At 43.7% G+C, this 22,299-nt stretch overlaps 1 protein-coding gene across 1 annotated transcript; it reads left to right on the top strand.

The window, feature by feature from the left end:
* The first annotated feature begins 94 nt into the window (after nt 1-94).
* Nucleotides 95-21,902, top strand: SLC22A16 (solute carrier family 22 member 16). Its single transcript, XM_081000382.1, has 8 exons — nt 95-277; nt 12,778-13,254; nt 14,662-14,779; nt 15,827-16,373; nt 18,753-18,880; nt 20,427-20,536; nt 20,656-20,755; nt 21,252-21,902. Exons 1-8 carry the CDS (start codon nt 228-230, stop codon nt 21,447-21,449), a joined length of 1,728 nt encoding a protein of 575 aa, XP_080856508.1. The 5' UTR covers nt 95-227; the 3' UTR covers nt 21,450-21,902.
* The last annotated feature ends 397 nt before the right edge of the window (nt 21,903-22,299 follow it).

Raw genomic sequence — 22,299 nt, 5'->3', positions numbered from 1 at the left:
CCTGGACGGAGGGAAGGAAGCCTGCACCGGGCGGGAAAGGAGCGCGCGCGGCCGGGGGAGCCAGGGGAGGGGTTACAGCGCGGCCCTTCACCGGCCTGAAGGGTCCGTCTGTTGGACAGGCGGGCGAAGGAGCCGCCCCTTCCCAGCAGGCGGGCTCTGCGGGGCAGGGAGGGGAGAGGCTGAGATGGGACTCTGGCCGGCCCCGCACACCGCCGAGCGCCCGCGCCATGGCTCGCAACTTCGAGCTCCTCTTTGACTCCCTGGGACACTTCGGCAGGTAACAGACTGGAGCGCCGAGGGCGAGGCAGCAGCGGCAGAGGAGGAGTGGGGTTGGAGAGTTGGAGGCGCTGTGGGTCTCCGGTCTGGCCCTCCGCTCCCCGGGCAGGGGCGAGGGTGGGGGTTGGCGAGGCGCGGGAGAAGCGGAGAGCTTCTTTGACTCGGGCGCCCGCCAGGGGTACGGGAGGGAGACACGTGTCCACCGCGGGGAGCGAAGGTTGGCCACTTCCAGTGAAGGTTTGTTGCTAGTTTTGACTCTCGCCCTCCCTCCAAAAAGCGGGAAGCAGAGAGCGCGCTTCTCTTCTCCCGCTCGCGGCTTATCCTCGCACAACAACCTCGCGAAGTAGGCTAGGCTGAGAGATGGTGGCTGTCCCCAAGGTCACCCAGTGAGCTTCAGGAATGAATGGGGATTTGAACCCCGGTGTCTTCCCAGCTCAATTCACTACAGCACGTTAATGCAGCGTTTGGGGGCTTGGAGGCTAATAAAAGCCCCTGTTTTAAAATACCGGTGTAGGAACCCTTAAGGGAGTATATGTACTATACTCTGTGAAAGCTCTTTTGGACAAACGACTAAAAAGAGGAAGTTCCCTAAATTACGGAAATTTCCCCCTTTATCCCACAGGTCTGGTAGTGGTTATTTTGCACATGCTCCAAAAAAACTTCCTGTCATTTATGTGGCATGAGCTCTGTGGGTAGGGTCCAAGTGAGCCTTGGCTCCCATTCCCACATGGGGATGGAATATGCTGTTTGAAGGGGGTTATGGAGGTTTTCTTCCTGCCCTGTGTATGCAAAACACATTGGGAGCTGCTTATTGCAGGGGTGTGTGTAAGGAGGGGCTTGGCAAACCTGTGTCTTGGGGTTCTTTGAGTATGCTCTCGCCTCTAGGAAATTATCTCTACACTTAGGCAGGAAGAACCAGCTGCACAAATATAAGATGGGGGGCACCTGGCTTGCCAGCTATTAGCATCTGTCTGTCTGAAGAGACAATGGAGTGCGCCTCTGGGGGTGAAGTCAAACCGCTGGAGAATCACAGGGCCCACAGTGACTGCACAGACTGGTAACTGCTACTTCCCACATTGTTTTGGCAGTTTTAGCAGCACCAAAGTAAACTCACTCGGGCACAAGCCTGGGCAGTGTGTATAGAGGTCCTGAGCTGCCCAGATGACAGTCATTACTCTCTGCCTCGCTGATGTGGTCCAAAGGAAAGCAGAGCAAACCATTTGGCGCCAGCTTGGCTGCAGGAGGAGTACAAGGCCCAATCCAACCATCTTAGGGACACCACTCCAAATTTGTGTAGGGTTTACTCCTTAGCCTTTTCTTCTCCTGAATATGTCCCGCAGGGCAGCTTGCCAGTAGTACACGTGAAAAGGATCTTGGTGTCTTAGTAGACCACAAGCTTAACATGAGTCAACAGTGTGATGCAGCAGCAAAAAACAAACAATCAAAAACCCCTAATGCTATTCTAGGCTACATCAACAGATGTATAGTGTTCTGATCAAGGGACCTAACAGTCCTGTTCTATTCTGCTTTGGTCAGACCACACCTGGAGTACTGTGTCCAGTTCTGGGCGCTACAATTTAAGGATATTGACAAGCTAGAACATGTGCAGAGGACGACCAATATGACAAAAGATTATGAGGAATTGTTGAGGGTGTTGAGTATGTTTAGCCTGGAAAAGAGGAGATCTGATAGCCATTGTCAAATATTTAAAGGGTTGTCAGATGGAGGATGGAACAAGCTTGTTTTCTCCTGCTCCAGAGGCTAGGATCTGAACCAATGGCTTCTAATTACAAGAAAGGAGGTTCTGACTAAACATCAGGAGTAGCTTTCTGTCAGTAAGAGCTGTTTGACAGTGGAACAGTCTCCCACGAGATATGGTGGACTCTCATTCCTTGGAGGTCTTTAAGCAGAGCTTCAGTAGCCACCTGTCATGTATATTTTAGATGAGATTCCTGCATTGGATTCTATGTTTCTTTGCACCTGTGGGTTCAGTTCCTATTAAGTTTCTTTCTCTCTCTACAGAGTTTTTGCTTTTAGAGAGAGAAATCTGATGTACAGCCTTCTTGGTAGTTTATTTATTAAGCACATATTGTTGTCACTGTGAATGAGTAATCCAGGGTTTTATTAAAAAAGAATGTTGATTTTTCCTGAATGGGCAGTCTAGTGTTGAGGAATAGGACTCAGCAGGGAGGGGTGTGTGAGAGAGCCTGTATTTTGGAGTTAATGGGCACATTAGTGGCTTGAAACAAAATGAGATTGCTTCCCCCTTGCTATTATAAACAGCAGAGGGGGTTGGGATGTCTGTGCATTTATCTGTTTGGTTTCCCTACACCTGCATGCACACGCAGCTCCTATTCATGAAGCTGTCATCTGTGCATGCACAATGGATCTCTCAAATGAACAGTTTTTCTTTTGGATTGTAGCTGGTTTGAGGTAAAATGCATCAAATGGCAGTATTTCGCAAGGAGCTACAGGAGCGCTTTGTATAGTGTGCAAAGTGTATCGGGATTCAAAAACCAGTGGTGGCTGTGCGCTAGATCCAGATTAAGCAGTGATATGTAAACAGCAAGAGACAGGGAGTTAGTGCAAACTAGGTGCAGCATTGGGAGGGGGATATCTGAATATCTGCTGCCCGTTGTTCTTACTTCCAGTAGGGTTTATCTCAAACTAAGCCAGCAAGTAAATAAATAAATAAATATTATCCAAAGGAAACAAGATCTTGTAACACTGCATCTGGAATTTCACTTCTCAAAGCACCTTCTCCCTTGTGTGTAGAGGTGTAGGGGTACTCTGTTCTCCTGCCCTCAGCACAGGTATGATAAATTATAATAATAATTTATTATTTATAAGCTGTCCATCTGACTGGGTTACCCCAGCCACTCTGGGAGGCTTCCAGAGCATGTGTTGTCCATGTCAGATTTGATATTTCACTGGATTATACAGTGACCTCATCGTGCTAAGCCAAACCTTGGCTCTTGGTTAGTCTGGAGAGAGCTTAACCATGAGCCCATGTTCTGATTGCATGCTAAGCCAAACCTTGGCTTACTACAGTGCAGCACAACAGCAAAAAAGATATGGGAGAAGCAAAACGGTTCTGAGTTCCTCGTTGGGAGCCTGCATCCCATCACAGATAACTGCATAAAGCTTCTACATAGATGCTGTTATTATGAGTATGTATGGATCTGGCTTATAGTGAGCCAGACCATTGGTCTGTCTAACCCAGAAGTGTCTGATGAGTAGTGGCTTTCCAACATTATTATTATTTATTGAATTCATATACTGCCCTATGCCCGCAATATCTCACACCGGTGTTGCTTCTGGATACCTTTTAACCTGTAGATGCCAGTGGTTGATCTTAGGGTGTTCTATATGCAAAGGATGTGCTATACCAACAAGCTATGGCTCCTCTTCCAATAATTTGAAACAGACTCCTGAAAGCAGGAAAGTCCAGGAAATGCAGACATTGAACCATACGCATGTAGGCCCTCCTACACTCACCTTCAGTTTGCATTCTGTGTGTATGTGCATATATCACGCACACATATCCAAAACCAGAATCACTGGGTGGATCTACACACAGGAAAAAAGCTATAAATAAGTCATAAATTAAATCGTAACAAAAGTAAAAAAAACCAACACTATGTAAAATCGCATAGAAAAGTTTTGTGCTCTACAGCTCCATCTGGCGTTGCATGTTTATAACACAATTAAAACTCTGTTTTTTGACTAATGTAGCTGAGTCCACAGTTTTATCACAGAATGACATGTTAACACATAACTACAAGGATGGTTCAAGTTGAGTTCAAGTTGAGTACAGAGTTTGAGGGCTCGAACAGGTCCTGAAGCAGCATTCTTAAGAACTACTGCTTATAGAAACTGTGACTGCTTTATAGCTGCTTTGAGTATGTTTTTTATGCATCTTCAGTCATTTGCTTTTTCGGGTTAGTAAGTATCTTTGACCCTTCATAGGCAATCAAATGTTTGCTAACAAGGCACTTTGTACCCCTCTTGGAACGTTAAGTTTGTTGCTTCTAAGATTTACCTGTTAAAACTATGAAGCTAAAACATGCAATTCTCCCCACCCCATTCTTGTTTACCGAAGAGCATAAATCTTCATGAGTGTTACTCCAATAGCAGAGTTTTATATAAGGTTCTGAATTTCATATAACCAGCTGCTCCAGGAGCAGAAGGGAACCCTTGCTTCACCAAGCCACTTGCTATGTTGGTTATCCTCACCAGCAAATGATGAACCAATGAATATTTTGCTATTAATATAACTTTTTTAAAAGTTAACAATACGTTAACAATATGTTATTTCCTTTTTAGGATCATTAGAGTAGGTAGGAGATTAAAAGGGTATTATTTACACAACTTTCTGCTTTCAACCTGCTTTTCCTTGAAAATGGCCTGGAAATTTGTCAATATATTCCATTTAAGTCATCACCTATTTATTTTCTGCAGTGGTGGAAGTTGTGCTTTGTATAGTATACATGGAAAATCAAGTATAGTAAATTATAATAATAAAGAGGAAGGCTTAATATACGTCAGTGTGAGCTTTTTTCTCTCTACAAGTAACTGGGCAAATACAGTAATTGGCCAATTATGCATGTGTAATTGGCATTTAATTGGAGCTTATCTCTAGATTGGAGTCCGCTGATGAATAACAAGACAGTTATTGAAATGAATTCTTGACAGGGCATTCAAGGGCTAATGCTGAACACTAGAGCCATTATAAGAGAGAAACGTTTGTATAGCCTGGAAAAACACATGGGGACTGCTTGTCCAAAACCTGCTGTTTGTCCGTTCTGTTGTTCTTCCCCTCCACTGATACTTCTGCTGCCACTTCACCCCTTTTCTGTGCCCCAATGGTCTGCTTTGGGTGCCTCCATCCTAGCCCAACACCTGAAGTGACAATACAGCAGTGTGCTCATGGCCACTATTGCCTTGCACTGCGTTTTATTACAACCAACACCGTGACAACTTCTTGGCTAAAAGGTCAAGAGCACAGTGCAACATTATGTTGTAGTAAGTACATAAAGCCTGGAGGGAACTGGTGATTTGATGCACATTACCGGTGTGGGTTACATATTATTCATTTGCTTGACTATGAACTAATGGACAACCTGTGGGCCGCCATATGGTGTTGATCTACAACTTCCATAAGCCAGTGGCCAGGGAAGATTGGAGCTATTGTTGGCATCCATCTGTCTCAAGAGACAATGGAGTGCACCTCTGGGGGTGGAGTCAAACCACTGCATAAGCAGCACCAAAGCAGGAGTGCCAATTGGAATAAAATATTGGGGAGCTGAGCATAGGGTGGGGACCAAAGATGGACAAATTATCCCAGAAGGAGCATGATGTGCTCCCACCAAAGGTGCTGCCCCTCCTCTGGTGCCCCATACACCCCATATGGAGCTACAATCCAGCAATATCTGGAGCATCACAGGTTTCCCATACCTGCTGTTGACTTTTATTTGCTGGACTGTAGGTTTCTAGAAACTCTTTCCCCTGTGGACATCCTCCTTTCTGTTTGCAATAGAAACACCAGGGGTAAAAAGCAGCAAAGGGGTGAAAATGGAAAATGGTATGAAAGTAAAGATGGGTGAAAGCACAACATTCCTTCAACACCATGCCCTCAGCCCTACTGCTGTAGTTAGGTTTAAAAAGAGGAGAACACCAAGCAGGGAATTCAAAGATGTGATTAATTTCACCTCTAGTTCCAAGTAACTATCTTGGTGGTTTCTTGTACCTTTCTTAGAAAAAGGCGTATAAATTAAATCTCTGCACGTTTTTCTTTTAGTTGCAGGAGGGCACGCCTTGCTTATAAGCCAAAGAAGACAGCCTTGGGACTCACACAGTTGTTTATAATTCCATGGGTGGGCAACTGCTTGAATTATTAAAATATTTTGTTCGATGCGCAAGTGAAGTCTTGTCTCAGTAATGCGGCAAAGTGCACCTGTATCATAATACAAAAGCACCACAATGCCTTCGGCAAATTCTGTTCTGTGACTGACTGGTAAATAATCCAGACGTTATGTGCAGAATTTTTATCAGTTCCAGCAAACCCTGAGGAGCAGTCTGTTAAAAGCAAGAAAACCTGAATGCATGTAGAGATGTTGTTCACGGTATATTAACGTATCCTGTTAACTGTCTTAAGTTGCTCTAGGGTTCAGTGTGTTCTAGATTTCACTGGTATTTGAGAAGCCCTACAACCTGTGGAGAAAAGAAGAACTCAAGTGCAAATACAGAAATAGGCCTAATATAGACAATATTCAGACAATTATATGGTATTGTAGATGTCTCAATTATAGTGTGTAATTAGCAGAGACTTAGGGTGATATCCAACAAAGTCACAGAGCAGAGCCTCTGAAATTAATTTTACTTAGGTTCTGTAACTCCATTGGTCTCAGTGGGTCCGTTTCGAATATGCCCAATGTTGGATATCATCCTTTGGGTTTTGCTTGGCATTACCACAACATATTATTTTATTGAACACTGGTATTGCTTCATAACTTGCATAAATAGACAAACCAATGAACTAAATCCCATCAAACATGCATCATAATTGATGGATGGAAGTACTATGCTGAAGAGCATTTGAAGATTAGAAATTAACAAAAATAAAGCCTATCCAGTAATGAGATACAGTACAAGAATGTAATTTGCTCCTCTGTACCTGTTTGTTATTAAATGGTTGTGTATGTGTTTTAAGGATTTAAGGAAGGGAAAGGCAGAACTAGGTTTTAATGGACAGAAGCAGATTGTTCTTGTTTGGGAAAAGTCTGACCAGGACATTTAAAAGTGGGATACGAAGGGCTAACTGAACATACGAGGAACTAATCTATGTATGTAAGGTGCCCCCGTGTGCTTTTTTTTTTTTTTAAAGGAAGAGCAGCGCTGGTAATGCAGGAAGCTGGAGGGGGAGAAGGAGTGGGGTTGCTTCCTTCACCCTATATGTCAACCTGCAATGGCTTTGCTCTAAATCTGAACCTCCGTCCGCTTAACCCAAACATTTTTTCCCCTTCTGTGGGGTTCATAATGTATTTGTGAGGTCAAGAGGCATGTTCAGTGCTGACAGATTCATTGTAATTATAGCAGGTGGCCTCTGTTCAAGTGACTGCCTAAGGCTTTATTTGCGACCCAGGGAATCCTTATGGGTCTATACCAAAAATGAAAAATACAGGTAACAAAAAGGGACAATTAGGCCTTGACTGTCTGGTCTGTTATGACATATTTATAGGATATCTGACATGCTTTTACTAAGCTTAGTTTCAGTGTTTGCCTACACAGACACTCGTGTGCTCACACATACGTACCCAAAAAGGGACCATCCATACACAAGGGGGTGATATTGACAGACCCAGGATAACCCCAAGGTTTGCAGAGGTAAAAAAATACCTCTAAGCTACAGGAAGTCCCACAAAATAATCCAAAATGCTTGGCCACAGAATGCTGACTGACACAAGAGAGGGGGAAATCTGAAAATGGGATGGGAGTGGAATGAAGTGACTGGTAAAGGAGGATGGAGGAAGGGAGATTTTGATATTTTAAAACGGTAGCTACAAAAAGGAAAAAGAAAAATTTTGTATTTGGATAAGCTGTTTTTAAATATACTCAAGGATGGAAGTGAGAGCTGCCCATAGGAATCGGTGCAGAAATGCAGTATTTTTCATGTACAGTGGTACCTCGGGTTACATACGCTTCAGGTTACATACGCTTCAGGTTACATACTCCACTAACCCAGAAATAGTGCTTCAGGTTAAGAACTTTGCTTCAGGATGAGAACAGAAATTGTGCTCTGGCGGCGCAGCGGCAGCAGGAGGCCCCATTAGCTAAAGTGGTTTTTCAGGTTAAGAACAGTTTCAGGTTAAGTACGGACCTCGGGAACGAATTAAGTACTTAACCCAAGGTACCACTGTAGCTGGAATTGAGTACAAATGTGTCCAACCCCACTGTAAAACACCAGAATGGAGTGGAGTGTACCCAAAACAGCCCAGTGAGGCTTGAGCATGCTCAGTGGGCACAGCATTCATTATGTACTTTGAAGAGATTACGTAAGGCACTTAATTCCCAGTGAAATGTGTGCCTTTTAGTGACATTTTAAGCTCTTACTTGCTGTGTTTGGCCTCAGAAAATGTACTTATAAATGAGAAGCAACATAATGGAGTTTGTTGACTTTTACTTTTGTTTTTTTGCTTTGCACAAAGTCCACACTATTCTATGACTTTCCTGGCTTCATGTATTTTGAGGATTAATTTATTCATGTGGTATAGGAGCCAGCTCAGTGCTGGGGAACCATTTTTTTAAAGCTTTCCTTTCTGGGCAACCTTCTGGGGGCCACATGATGGAAGTGAATGGGGTCAGAGGCAAAGGGGTCAGAGTGACGAATGCACATTTCACCTTTGTTTCAGTAGGCTAGTTTCTATATGCACTCACACACCCCTCTCTATCCTCCACCCAGGGAAGCCAAAGGCGTGATCAGGGCTCAAGGACACATTCCAGCCAGGCAAAAACACTCAAGGAGGGTGTGGGGCAGGACGGGAGATGGGGTGTAGCCTAGACAGAGTTCTGATGGCCAAACAGGGAGACTGGGAGGGTTGCATTCAGTTCCTGAGCCAAAGTTTGCCCACTCCTGTCCTAACGGGATGGTAAATACTAGAGCACCACAGATCCATTCCACAAATGATTGCTCTGCACAGTCATCTCAAATAGGTTTGTTGTTGACACACTTCTTTACAAGTTTCTGAAAGCACCTCAGGAGGGGACTGGAATTGTCCTTCCATGACATCCAGTAGTGCACAAAGCAGCAAGTGTTGTGGAAAGTTTGGGCTGTGTAGCCTTGCAAAGTTTCCATACATTTCTGGCAGTTCTGTAACCCAAAAAAAGAAATGTCCAGCTATTTATACTTGGTTGTTGGCTTGTGGAAAGAAGTGCCTTCTTCTTAAAGTTGTTGAACACAGTAAGTATCACTGGTGGCATTATTACTGGGACTCTCCTCCCCCTGAACACACCCCTCAGATGCATGCCGCCCAACAGTTGCCTTTTTGTCTGTGAATAAGCAGTTTCCTAGTGAAGGTATTTGGAAGGACAGGAAAAGTACCAAAATAATTTTGGTGCCATAAATCCTGTGGGATGCTTTGAGGTTTCCAGATTAGAAGGGGAAATGCAACATCTTCCTATGGGATTTTTGCGCTTCTGCTTTTCTTGCCCCATATACTTTAGTCTGTAATGGTTTTATTGATCGATAGGCATTTTTATTGGGGTTGTTTTGCTGTTATTTCTGAAATATGTTCAATAACCTGTTGTTCATTTATTTTGGGAGATCCAGCCACAGGCTTAGATCTGTCAGCAGCTTTCGACATGGTCGATCATGAACTTCTGGACCACCGCCTTGCCGACGTGGGGATCCAGGGCACAGTCCTTCAATGGCTGCGCTCGTTTCTCTCTGGTCGGGGACAGAGGGTGGCGCTTGGAGGGGAATTGTCATCGCGCCACTCCTTGGTGTGTGGAGTACCTCAGGGTGCGATACTCTCCCCGATGCTTTTCAACATCTTTATGCGCCCCCTCGCCCAGCTTGTTCGGAGTTTTGGGCTGGGTTGCCATCAGTATGCCGATGACACCCAACTCTATCTGTTGATGGATGGCCATCCTGACTCGGCCCCAGACACATTGACCAGATGTTTGGAAGCTGTGGCTGGATGGTTACGTGGGAGCCGGTTGAAGCTAAATCCTTCGAAGACAGAGGTCCTGTGGCTGGGACGGGGCGATATGGGATTGGGGGGACAACTCCCATCTCTTGCGGGGGCGCAATTAGTGCCAACACCGTCCGTTAAGAGTTTGGGTGTAATCTTCGACACCTCCCTTTCCATGGAGGCGCAGATTGCAGCTATAACAAAGGCGGCATTTTTCCATCTCCGCCAAGCTAAGCAGTTGGCTCCTTACCTCTCTCGCCCTGACCTAGCCACTGTGATCCATGCGACGGTCACCTCCAGACTGGATTATTGTAACTCGCTCTACGTGGGGCTGCCCTTGAGACTGACCCAGAAACTCCAGCGGGTGCAGAATGCTGCAGCGAGACTCCTTACGGGGTCTTCGCTGCGAGACCACATTCATCTGGTGCTATACCAGCTGCACTGGCTCCCGGTGGAGTACAGGATCAGGTTTAAGGTGCTGGTTTTAACCTTTAAAGCCCTATACGGCCTAGGACCCTCGTACCTACGGGACCGCCTCTCCTGGTATGCCCCACAGAGAAACTTACGGTCTTCGAATAAAAACATCTTGAAGGTCCCAGGCCACAGAGAAGTTAGGCTGGCCTCAACTAGAGCCAGGGCTTTTTCGGCTGTGGCTCCGATCTGGTGGAACACTCTGTCACAAGAGACCAGGGCCCTGCGGGACTTGACATCTTTCCGCAGGGCCTGCAAGACAGAGCTGTTCCACCAGGCCTTTGGCCAGGGCACAGCCTGACTCCCTCCCTCGGCAATCTTCGCGGAGCTCTGGCCCAATAGTTGCCAGTGGCTTGAATTAATTAATTTTATAACGAATGATTTTAGACTGTTGTTTATGCTGTACTTTTGTACTGTTTTATTGTTGTTAGCCGCCCTGAGCCCGGCTTCGGCTGGGGAGGGCGGGATATAAATAAAATTTATTATTATTATTATTATTATTAAGATAAGCTAACTTGAGGAAGGTCATGGAAGGAAAGTTTCCTGTTTCCCACCCCCATCTCATAAAGCCTCTCTGGAGAGTTTGAGGCCTCCAGAATAATGTGGGATGAGGTTGCTTCTGGGAGGCCCCATAGGCACTGTGGCTAACTTCTGGATTTGAAGATAGGCCAGAAGGGTCTTTCCTGTTCCTACCACTCCTCCAGCCATTGCTTCTCTGCATCTTTGTTTCAGCTGTGACACTGGGTGGCAGTGATAAATGAAGATTTCCCTCAGATTTTCCTTCACATACAATTTCTTCAGTACATTTCGTTCAGAGCCCTGCTCCAGCTCGGGTCCTGTGTGCTTCTGTTTTCCATAAGTCGAGTTTCTCTCGACTTCCCTTTGGGAAGTGTTGCAATAAATGGACGTGAAGCCAGTTTTGGAATACCTTTGTGTGGCTTTTGCCCGATGTTGGCAGTAATTTGGGTTTGTGAACAGAAGCTCTTCATCCTTTGCACTCACAGTAGGCCTGGTATGTTGAGGGTGTTGTGTACAAGACTTGCTGGGTTTGGGGAATAGGAAAATTACCTAGTTAATCAAGTTATAAATGTTGAGATACCATACTGATATAAGGACTCTTGATGAAAGCAAATTTGTATTTATTTATTTTGATGAGAGCTGTATGCATGATATATGGAAAATCAGTGGAATAAAACTTGCATAAGGAACTTTACGCATTACCCCCCCCCCCAAAAAAAAAGATGAATATGGTTCTACAGGGCAGAAAATATAAGAAAAAAATCAAGACCAACAGTTAGGAAAAATAATCAAAGTGGGAATAGATGTCTCTCAACAAAATAAATGCCTTCTTGTATAAAAGTATATACTCATCCAAGGTTGCCTAAGATGCATTTCAGTAAGCTTACTGTTTCTGACTAGTGAAAGAAATCTATAGGTAACAGAAAAAATAGTCATAACAATAATTAGACATGTCACAGTCAGTCAACAAACAATAGTAACTAAAGAGCTAGCACTGGAAATGCTCAGAAAAAAGTAATATAGTCTGTTAAAGAACAGCCTAAAGCAAAGGTGAGGTGCTGTTCCTTGAAACTGGGCTGTAACTCTGGACTCAGCTATACAGCTGCAAATAAAACATTTTAAGTGTGTTTTAAGTGCAATATACAATGTGACACTAGATGGTGATGGCCTTATGGAAAATTCAATGTATTTTTTTAAAAAAAGCTTTAAAAAAAGCATTTTCAAAATGGGTTTTATATGTGTGTAGATTCCACCTCTTACCACAGTAAGTGTGTGTTGAATCCTTTATTCCATCTGTGGAGACCATTCTCAAGAAAGGGGAACTTCTTGGAGAGATGTTCCTTCCCTGCCTCAGATTGTGCAATTTCCGGGATTAAGGTTTTTTCCATGTTGACACCCCAGGTTGATTTTCATCCATCCCCACCCCTGACCTGTTGTTAATATAGAAACAGCAGCATGCCATTTTGAAATCCAAATATGCAAAAAGGACAAGATTTATTTATGGTCTATAAACTGGATTGGCTAAGATCGGTGTCATTTTTGCCAGTTGTCTCACTAAAGTGTAGATTTTAATCCTTCAACTGCAGATTGCAAAACACTTTGGACCCCGATCCTGTGTCTATGTTCCTTACACAAGACATACCAGATCCATGTGCATATTGTTTATCTTAAAAGAACTGTGTTTTCTTCTATCAATTCACTGGGACAAAGTTGGGTTTTTAAACCATTTCTTTGAGTTTAAAAATGCGACACTTTTTATAACATCAGGATATAATTTCAAATGGTAAATATAATGATAATTATTTGTTTTCCTTTTCAGATATCAGGCATGGGTTTATTTTGCATCTGTTTTTCAATCTATTTCTTGTGGCATCCACTACTTAGCTTCTGTCTTCTTGGCTGTTACACCAAAGTTCATATGCAGTGTCCCTGGAAACGTGAGTAGTGTTCTGATTTATAATTCATCTAGTTCAAGAATAGAGGATGCCTGGGCACTCTGGACATCAGCACAACACTACATCTTGGTCCAGCTGGAAAATGGAGATGTCTGGGAACTTAATCAGTGCAGCAGGTCCAAACGAGAGGACATTTCAAATTTTACTTACGAATACGGTGGTAACAAGACGGATGTTCCATGCACTGATGGATTCATCTATGACCAGACCAAATGGCAGAGCACCATCGTGACAGAGTGGGATTTGGTCTGTCAGCGGGAATGGCTTGCAAAACTCACACAGCCCACATTCATGTTGGGAGTCCTTTTTGGAGCTGTGATCTTTGGAGATATTGCTGACAGGTACAGTAGTACTGAACTAGCTTGGTGACTTGGGTTCAAATCCTCATCCACCCAAAAAAAAGCCCTCCTGACACGGTTTGGTTTGTTAGACGCAACAGGAGAGCGCAGAAGGATGCCATCAAAATATATCATTCTAGATTTCTCAAGCAAGTTTCTGCTTGCAGTAGAAAGCACAGAGCTGAGAGATGTGGAATAAAATTCCTATTCAATCAAGTTAACAGTCAGAGGCTGAGCTTGAACAAGGCATGTTAACTGAGTATTTTCAAGAGGAAATGTAGGTGACTTGCAAGCTCATGCAATGTTGGTGTCCTGTTCTCTTTCCACCCTCTCTGATGCCCTAGTCAAAAGACAAGAAAAGAAGTTACTCAGCCAGAGACACATAGCTCCAGTGCATTTTTGGGTCACTTTTATTAACTTGGGAGGGAGGCCCTGCTTATGTGTTATCCATGGAAATGTATTTTGAGCATAAAAAACAGAAAGGTAATCCTATTCATGCATACTCAGAATTGTAGCCTAAGGGAACCTAAGATGTAGGTGGAATGCAGCTGCCACGTAGGCTGGAGAAATTACAGTAACTCCACCACACACCTCAGTATCCTTGTTGAGGAAATGCAACACACAATATAATGCAGACATACTCCAGCCCCTTAGCATCACTGTAGGTGGACTTCAGATGGTCTACAGAATGTTGAGAATGGCAGCAAGCAATGAGGCTTGTATCATCATCATCATTTCCTTTGTACGCTGCCTTTCCCTAGTTAAAAGTATGTAGTCTGCCTGTGACCTCAGAACACTTAAGCCAAAGTCAAGCATTTAAAAAAATTTCTTAAACTTAAGTGGGACTTAAATTGAGCATTCTCTCCTGCTGAACTCAATAGGACATAGAAGTGTGTAGCTTTGGCTGGCTGGAGGTGTGTGTCTGTAGATTTTTTATTTTGCAAGGAAGGAATGTAGCCTACTGTGCAAAGGCAAGAGTCACATCTGTTGCTCCACCTACTTTTGCCTCTGGCCCCTGGAAGTTTGCTTACGACAGGATGTTGCCCTCATGCTCTATACAGTTACTCCATCCAAAGATAAAGTAATAGCAGCTGCCCTTTAAAAAGCCATTAGCTAAAATGCAAACTCTGAAAATGAGCTTTGAAGCTCATTTTGAGTTGATGAAATGAAGATAATTTTGTTTTTAAAAAGAGATTAATAAAAATCTATTACAGAAATATCACGTATAAAAATCTAGTAAATAACAAGTGTAAAATCTGCAGTAAGCTATAAACTGCTAGGTACAGCATTTGTGAGACTTCCTTCTTTCTCTCTTGTTCTGGTAATGCAAGCCCCAGAGTTAGAAATGTTTTTCTGATGCAGTTTTTGCAATATTTATTTTTATGCTTGTTTTCTTACTGCGTTCCACAGGATGGGGAGACGGCCCGTCATGTGGTTCACCAGCACTGGCCAATTTATATTTGGCATTGCAGTGGCGTTCACATTTGACTACACAAGCTTTGTGATTGTCCGTTTCCTGCTTGCAATGGTAAGAACCCAAGTTGATTTTTCCAACAAAATAATTTCCTTGACTGTTTCGAAGGCTCTTCATTATTAAACCTCCAAAAGCGTATTCTAGCTGCAGTCTCTAAACCAGTTAAGCCAGAGCACTTGGATTGATCTCAGTACGATTTCAGTGACACAAAATTGCTTCTATGGGCTTCTAAAGTTTCTCCAGGAGTTTGCCTGGCTGCCTCTGAGCATATTGCCTAACCTTGTTTTATATTGACTGCCCTTTAATATATGTAGGCCCAATTCAGCCAAAGCAAAGGACTTTGAAATATCATTCATTTAAGGTGGAAGCATTAAACATGTACCTCTCTCATTTGATCAACAGATCTTAAATACTGAATGTTTTCTTATTTATATATAGCTATATACCATATTTCTTTCAAAGAAGCAGGGAAGTGAACTTGGGTAATCTTATTTTTTCCCCTGCATAGCTTTGTTGAGGTAAGCTAGGCTGAGAAAGAGAGTGATTGTCCCAAGACTGCTTAGGCCTCATCCACACATCCATTTGTTCCATGATTACTTCTGTTTGCCCCTTGATTTCTAGGCCTAGGTTTGAGAGGCTTTTCTTTTGTCCTGCCACTTTCCAATACAGCTGAATTGGAACAAACATCAATCCGCAGAAAACCTGATTGACATTTGTTCCGATTCAGCAGTAAAGCGTGGGTTTTCCCAGGGAATGCGGTGGGACAAAAGAAAAATCTCTCGGACTCAGGCCTAGTAATCATGGGACAAACAGAAGTGTGGATGAGCCCATAGTAAGTTTTCCATTGCTGAGGGGAAATCTGAACCCAGATCACCCTGATCCAATTCACACTGGCTCCCTTTTTGGCTGGATTATAGCCTACATTTATATCCAATACCATTGCTTCGTTTGTTCTTGGATCACCGCTTTCCTCTTTATTGTAGATCATGGACTTCTTGAAATTCTGAGCCTCTGCAGCATGACCATCTATTTTTAATTCTTGTTGTAGAGGGAGACTAGACTGAAGCCATTTTCTTTCTCTGTTTTTCCCCCACCTCCCAGGTTTCAAGTGGCTATCTGGTTGTAGTGTTTGTGTATGTGACTGAATATATTGGCATAAAGGCTCGCACGTGGGCATCCATGCACGTCCATGCGTTTTTTGCACTGGGGATTATGGTTGTGGCTCTGGTAGGCTACTTGGCCCCGACCTGGTGGGTCTACCAGATATGCCTTTCCGTAACAACTCTCCCCTTTGTCTTGTGCTGCTGGATGCTCCCAGAGACACCCTTCTGGCTGCTCACAGAGGGAAGATACGAAGAAGCACAAAAAGTAATTAATGTAATGGCAAGATGGAATAAAGTAAGCACTCCTTGTAAAATTTCTGAACTGTGTCCCGTCCAAGATGATCTAGTCAGTAGCAGAACGGGTGATAATGACATTTCTCCCGTGAAGAAGCACAACATCTTAGATCTGTTTCATAACTGGCACATTGCAAGAAGGACCATTACAGTCTGGCTGATTTGGTTCACTGGGAGTTTAGGATATTATGTGTTCTCCCTCAGTTCCGTGAACCTTGGAGGCAATGAATATTTAAATCTATTTCTCATAGGTAAATATTGTTTGATGTAACTTACTGTACTTGTAACAGAAATGCAACCAACTTTTTAAAAATAAATGTCTAGTGATTGTCGCCACCACCAGTGAACTTCCAAACTCAGGCCCTGTTCATACACACATGCAAATTATAATGTGAGGGCCATTTCACAGGCAGATGATTTTCAGGGTAATACTGTCATGTTTCAAGCAGGGCTGTGGTTATGGGAATGGGAACCTGGCCCTCTCAGGGATATTCCAGCTAAATGTTCAGCTTTCATCAAGTTTCTAGCCTTTTACTTTTAGAGATGCAAAGAAACATGTACAAGGAGCATTGTTGTTCACTAAGATATAATACTGTCAAACGTAAAACATGTTAGGCTATAGTCTGCCTGTATGAATGTTCTGGCTGTTCTGCAAAGCTTCTCTGTCCCTTTAGGCCTCTCGCTACAGAATTTCTTACTATGGGATTGGTTTCAAGTGGCTACTATTCACATGAATTATTTGGCTTTCACTTAAGGTTAGTTCACAGCAGTGGTGGCTAACCTGTAGCCCCATCCAGCATGGCCTATGGCCAGGGATCGTGTGAATTGCAGTTCAGTAATATCTGAAGAGCTACAGTTTAGCCACTCCTGGTTTACACGAATGTGGTTTAGAAATGCTGGCCAAAAAATGAGAATCAAGTATGCATGCTTCTCCCACTGTACACGTTACCTGGTGTGCTATGAGGATACAGGTGCATACTTCTGTATGCATGTCCTCAAATCCTTGCACATCCACAAAGAGGGGAAAGAATGCTGAAATCAAGCGTATGCACATGTACTCTGTGCCACATGCTGAGTTGTGCATGCAGTGCATTGTACTGATGCCTCACTACACAAATAAGATTACCTGCTGGAAATTGCATGATCAGATGCTTGGAGTCAGATGCTTCTGTGCTGTGCAGCAATAACATAGCCTAGAACCAAGTGCAGGGCTCCCAATGCTGAATCCAGAGTACATTTTTGTCTCCTTATTTTGGCAGCGGGAGTTGGCCCCAACATCTGACCAGGAGCCATTGTTACAACAGCACCAAAACTGTGGAAGAGCTGCTATGCAATGGAGAAGTACCATGCAAGGGTTTCCTTCAGGCCTGGCAGGGTACAGGTCTGGCTTCAGCCTAGCAGCAGATGACTTGGTGGGGTGGAGATGCTTACCTGATCTCTTGGCAGGTGAATTGCAGCTGCTTACTGGGTGGGAAAGAGCTAACGTGGCAGGGAGGGCAGCACAATGCAAACACAGCAGCAGGAGCAGCAGCAGGTTGGCTCTGCCTTTGCGTTGAGCGTGCTGCCCTCCCCACCACCTCACCTTTCTTAAGCAGCAGGGACTCACCTGCCAAGAGGTCAAGTCAGCATCTCTGCCCCACCATGCCACCTGCTATAGCTATAGCCACTAGGAGAGTATCCTAATAGTCCTCGGGCCATTTAATGCTGTTGCAGATGTTTATGCAGGCAGACAGGAAGTAGCACTTGGAACCCAGAAGGGTTGTGGGAACAGAGGTGGCCACCCCTCCCTCACCTGCCTTGCCTAGAAAGGCTGCTGTAGCTGTATGCAGCACAAATGCCTCTGTGCCACAACATCGAAGCTGTGGATGGGGCTGGGCTGTTCTTTCTCACAAACTGGCATCATCAGTTGACATTTTTGAGGATGTGCGTAAGATAAGGTGCTAGTATTCCATTTTGTTTAGCAGCAGTGTATTGCCAGTGGATTGATATTGTTACAAAAAGTGAATTTTTCTGTAATCGTGAAGAAATTTATCAGCTGCTGACCACTTAAGGCATGGTTCAGCCGAATTGGAGCCGTGCTGCTGATTTCAGCGGGAGACTTAAAACATACGCTTAAATCTCTTCCATTTTTATCAATGACATTGTACAGTATTTCAGTTTGATGGGATTGTGCCCGTTATTTCAATATATTTAGTGTCAGGATGTTAGTCATATGAGCTCCAGTTAACAGGCAATCCTAAGGGCCTTTTCACCCTATGCATGCCTGTGTCACAATAAGTCTTTAAAGTGCCACAGAACAAAGAACTCTTTTTTTATTTCGGCTTTTTGACATAGTACTGCAGGAGCCATTTTAGGTATCCTTTTGACACCTGGGGAAAGTTGTTTTGTAACAGCCTTTGTTTCTGCAGATCATTTTCCCCAAGTGGCAAGTGTATTTCATATTCAGTACCTCACAGTATTCTAGGCTGCCCTGTTGCCATCGCCATATTGCAAATCGGGATGGCTGAGGCATAAGGGGAGGGGCAGGCTAAGGCCACACTGGAGAGAAAATAAAAATCATGAGAAGCAGCAGTCTAGCCATGTCTTTATGTATCTAACACATTTTTAAAATGTGAGTTATCTGATGCTAGGTGCTGTGGAGCTTCCTGCCTATGTCCTGGCTTGCATAGGAATGGACAAACTGGGACGAAGGAACACCTTGATCCCATTCCTCATCTCGAGTGCAGTGATCTGCGCTCTAGTCATGGTGATACCTCAGGTGAGTCATTCACACCTGCATCAGATGTATATAAACATGCTGTGGGTCTGGTACTAATGTAGCATCCTGAGCAAGGCAAGAGGATCTATTCAGGAGAGCCAGTGTGGTGCAGTGGTTAAGAGCGGTAGTCTCGTAATCTGGAGAACCGGGTTCGCGTCTCCGCTCCTCCATACGCAGCTGCTGGGTGACCTTGGGCCAGTCACACTTCTTTGAAGTCTCTCAGCCCCACTCACCTCACAGAGTGTTTGTTGTGAGGGAGGAAGGGAAAGGAGAATGTTAGCCGCTTTGAGACTCCTGAAGGGGAGTGAAAGGCGGGATATCAAATCCAAACTCCTCCTCCTCTTCTTCTTCTTCTTCTTCTTCTTCTTCTTCTTCTTCTTCTTCTTCAGGGCCTGTGTCAGTTTCAGCCATATATGCATTATATAGTTAAAGCAGTATCACATCGTTTTAAATAGTCCTGGCTTTCCATGAAGAATCCTGGGAACGGTGGTTTTTAAAGATGCTGAGGATTATTGGGAGACGCCTGTTCCGCTCACAAAGCTACAGTTCTCAGAGTGGTTTAATAGTCCATTCCTCTTCCGAGAGAACTCTGGGATTGTAGCTTTGTTAGGGAAAACAGGGGTCTTCTAACATCCTTAACAAACTTTGGTTCCCATGATTGTTGAAAGTCTCATGGTACTTCTTTAAATGTATAGTACAGATGGAGTCTAAGGGCAGGGTTCACCTAATGAACCCCACCAACAGAAGCCCAGTGCAGGGGTTTCTGCCTGTGCAACAGGGTTCCCCCACTCTCCTCCCCCTGTGCACTCCCCCAAATTGGCTCCTGGAGACTGAGAAGACTCCCAGGATAGCAGAGGATAAGAAAATGGGATATCATTCTATCTGGCAAGCAGATACATGTGCACAGATGGAACATCTGTAACAGTGTGACATTGAATTCCACCCATGGTTTTTGAATTGCTGCCAGCTTGAATTACTGCATCAGAATGCTATGGAAGAATATTACCCCAGTTCCACCCCCGTTCCATCTCCTCTTGGCAAGTTTTGGGCTACATGAGGCCACATTTGGCAATAGCGGCTCTTGTCAACATTGCAGCAATTATGGGACCTTGGGTTGACACAGAGGGTTGTTACTGAAACTAATTGTAGATCATAGCTGATGCCATGGCTTAAAGAAATGGGCTATAAATTCCAGAAATACTGACAATATTCCATCTGTAAAACTAGTAACTTGCTGATCTAGCAACCTTTTCCAAAATGTGAGTGTTTACATGCTTAGATGGAACTTAAGAAAGGAAACTGCAGCCTTTGGGCCTGCAATAGTAGTAAAAAAATATTGTCCAGTCATGATTAAGTGCAGAGATGGAATTAATTACTTGGTAAAGGAAACCAAAGCATTGTCTGCTCTGAACAGTGCAGTAGGGGTTCCTGAATGTTTACAAAATAGCAAGGCTTTTATGAATGAGTTCTGGAACATAAGTCCCTCAGTAACCCTCAGTGAATTCATGCTCCCTATGCTGTTATAAAATATGTTTCCTCTTAACAGGATTACAGTGTTCTAGTTATTGCAGCAAATATGGCTGGAAAGTTTGCAATAGGTGTTGCATTCGGCCTTATCTACCTGTATACGGCAGAGCTATATCCAACAGTTGCACGGTAAGGCAAAACTCTTTACCCCTTAAGAATTAGAATTGTATCCTGCAGCTTTTCTCTGTGAAAATGTCTTCTGCTTATAACACTATCAATTGAAATTGGACTTTTTGTTTACTGTTCAGGACCCTTGCAGTGGGCAGTGGGAGCATGATGTGCCGGGTAGGGAGCGTGGTAGCCCCTTTCTGTGTTTACCTGTCAAGTGTTTGGATCTTTATGCCACAGGTAAATGCTTTGTTTTAACAGCTTCATCAAACTTGACAATGCCAGTAATGTACTAGATGGCCAGGTGTGAGAACAGCCAGTAGTTGAGGCCTGGAACAAACAAATATCAGCACTGCAGCCCCTTTGAAAATAACTTGAGCATATCCACAATGGACCAGTTCACATATGATGCTAAGCCAAACTAATGCTAAGCTTGAAGTTACAAGCCTGTAGATACTCAAAATTAAAACCATGGCCATTTCAGTCCTCCCTGTCACCCTGCTGCTGCCTCATCCAGAGCTAATTACAACACTCCTCAGTGGTAGGGCTCCCCTACTGATGGCAGAGCCAAGCAGAGCTGGGAGGGGGGCTCTATCCAACCCCCTTGAGCGCAACTTGGGGGGTTGGGTTGCTCTGCAACTTCATCTGTGTCATTGTTAACAATAGTAAATAAAACCTCTTGTTTTGCTTTTCATGCAGTTAGCTTCTCTCACTTACATGTCCTGTTTTCTTTTAGCTGATTGTAGGAGTCATGGCCTTCCTGAGTGGAGTGCTAACCCTGATGCTACCAGAAACACTTGGGAAGCCATTGACAAATACATGGGCAGAACTCAATGAGCATATGAAAAAAGACAGTGGCTCAGAAAAGTCTCTCCCAGCATCTCAGGATGGTGCAGCACGGGATAAGATTGAGATGCTGAACCAAGATGGATAAGATGGCACTGATGGATAAGATTTTTTAAAAAAGCTATTATGTGCTGTATTGTGCTCCTTCGTTTGCAATATCCACTGGTTAGTACATGTTCCTTGTAATCTGTACACCCTCTTGCCCTCTCATCATGGAGACAATAATTAGAGCTTGAAGAACATATTTTGAAGCTGTTCTGAAGCACCTTGTTAACATATGAAGTGAGTAATGCTAATTCAAAGAAATATGTTTTTCTGATACTGATTTTAAAAGGCCACCTCTAGTTTCTTTCTCAGATTTCCTGCTGCATTCATTGTCACTTCAAAATCCCCTGTCAATAACATTTGAATTGCCAAGTGCAAGCACAACAAATCATGAATCGGTATTGTTACGTTCTTGGACATTTAGACAATGTTTACATAGGAGGAAAACTCTCAAATAATTGTAGTTATTTCTTAATAAATGGAACATGCCAATCTAGGTTTTCTAAGCTTTTGTCTCATTTCTTAGCAATGCCATCCCTTTAAAAGGAGAAGCCAGCCCATGGCTTCTAATGGAGACAGTCAACATTTGTAAGTTGCATAGACAGTATGCATGCTCATTGAATGTTAAAGGAATTATGTGTGACCGGAATAAAATATTGGTAGCTGTCTGTAGCAATGTCTCTGCAACACAGATAAAATCAGGTTGTCTTAAAAATTGGAGGGCCATTTTTATTTCATTCCTTTTCATTCCTTCCCTTTATTTCAGTTGCAATCTTTAACTCTTTCAATCTTTAACAGGGCTCTTCAAGGGGGGAGAGAATTGGCATGAAACTAATGTGTGTACATGCCCTGTGACTTTTACCGTAGATTCCGGCGTATAAGACGACTTTTTA

Source organism: Podarcis pityusensis (assembly GCF_964106645.2).
Source record: "Podarcis pityusensis genome assembly, chromosome: 3".
Lineage (NCBI taxonomy): Eukaryota > Metazoa > Chordata > Lepidosauria > Squamata > Lacertidae > Podarcis > Podarcis pityusensis.
The sequence above is the reverse complement of the archived record's forward strand: the minus strand, read 5'-3'. Positions and strand labels throughout refer to the sequence as shown.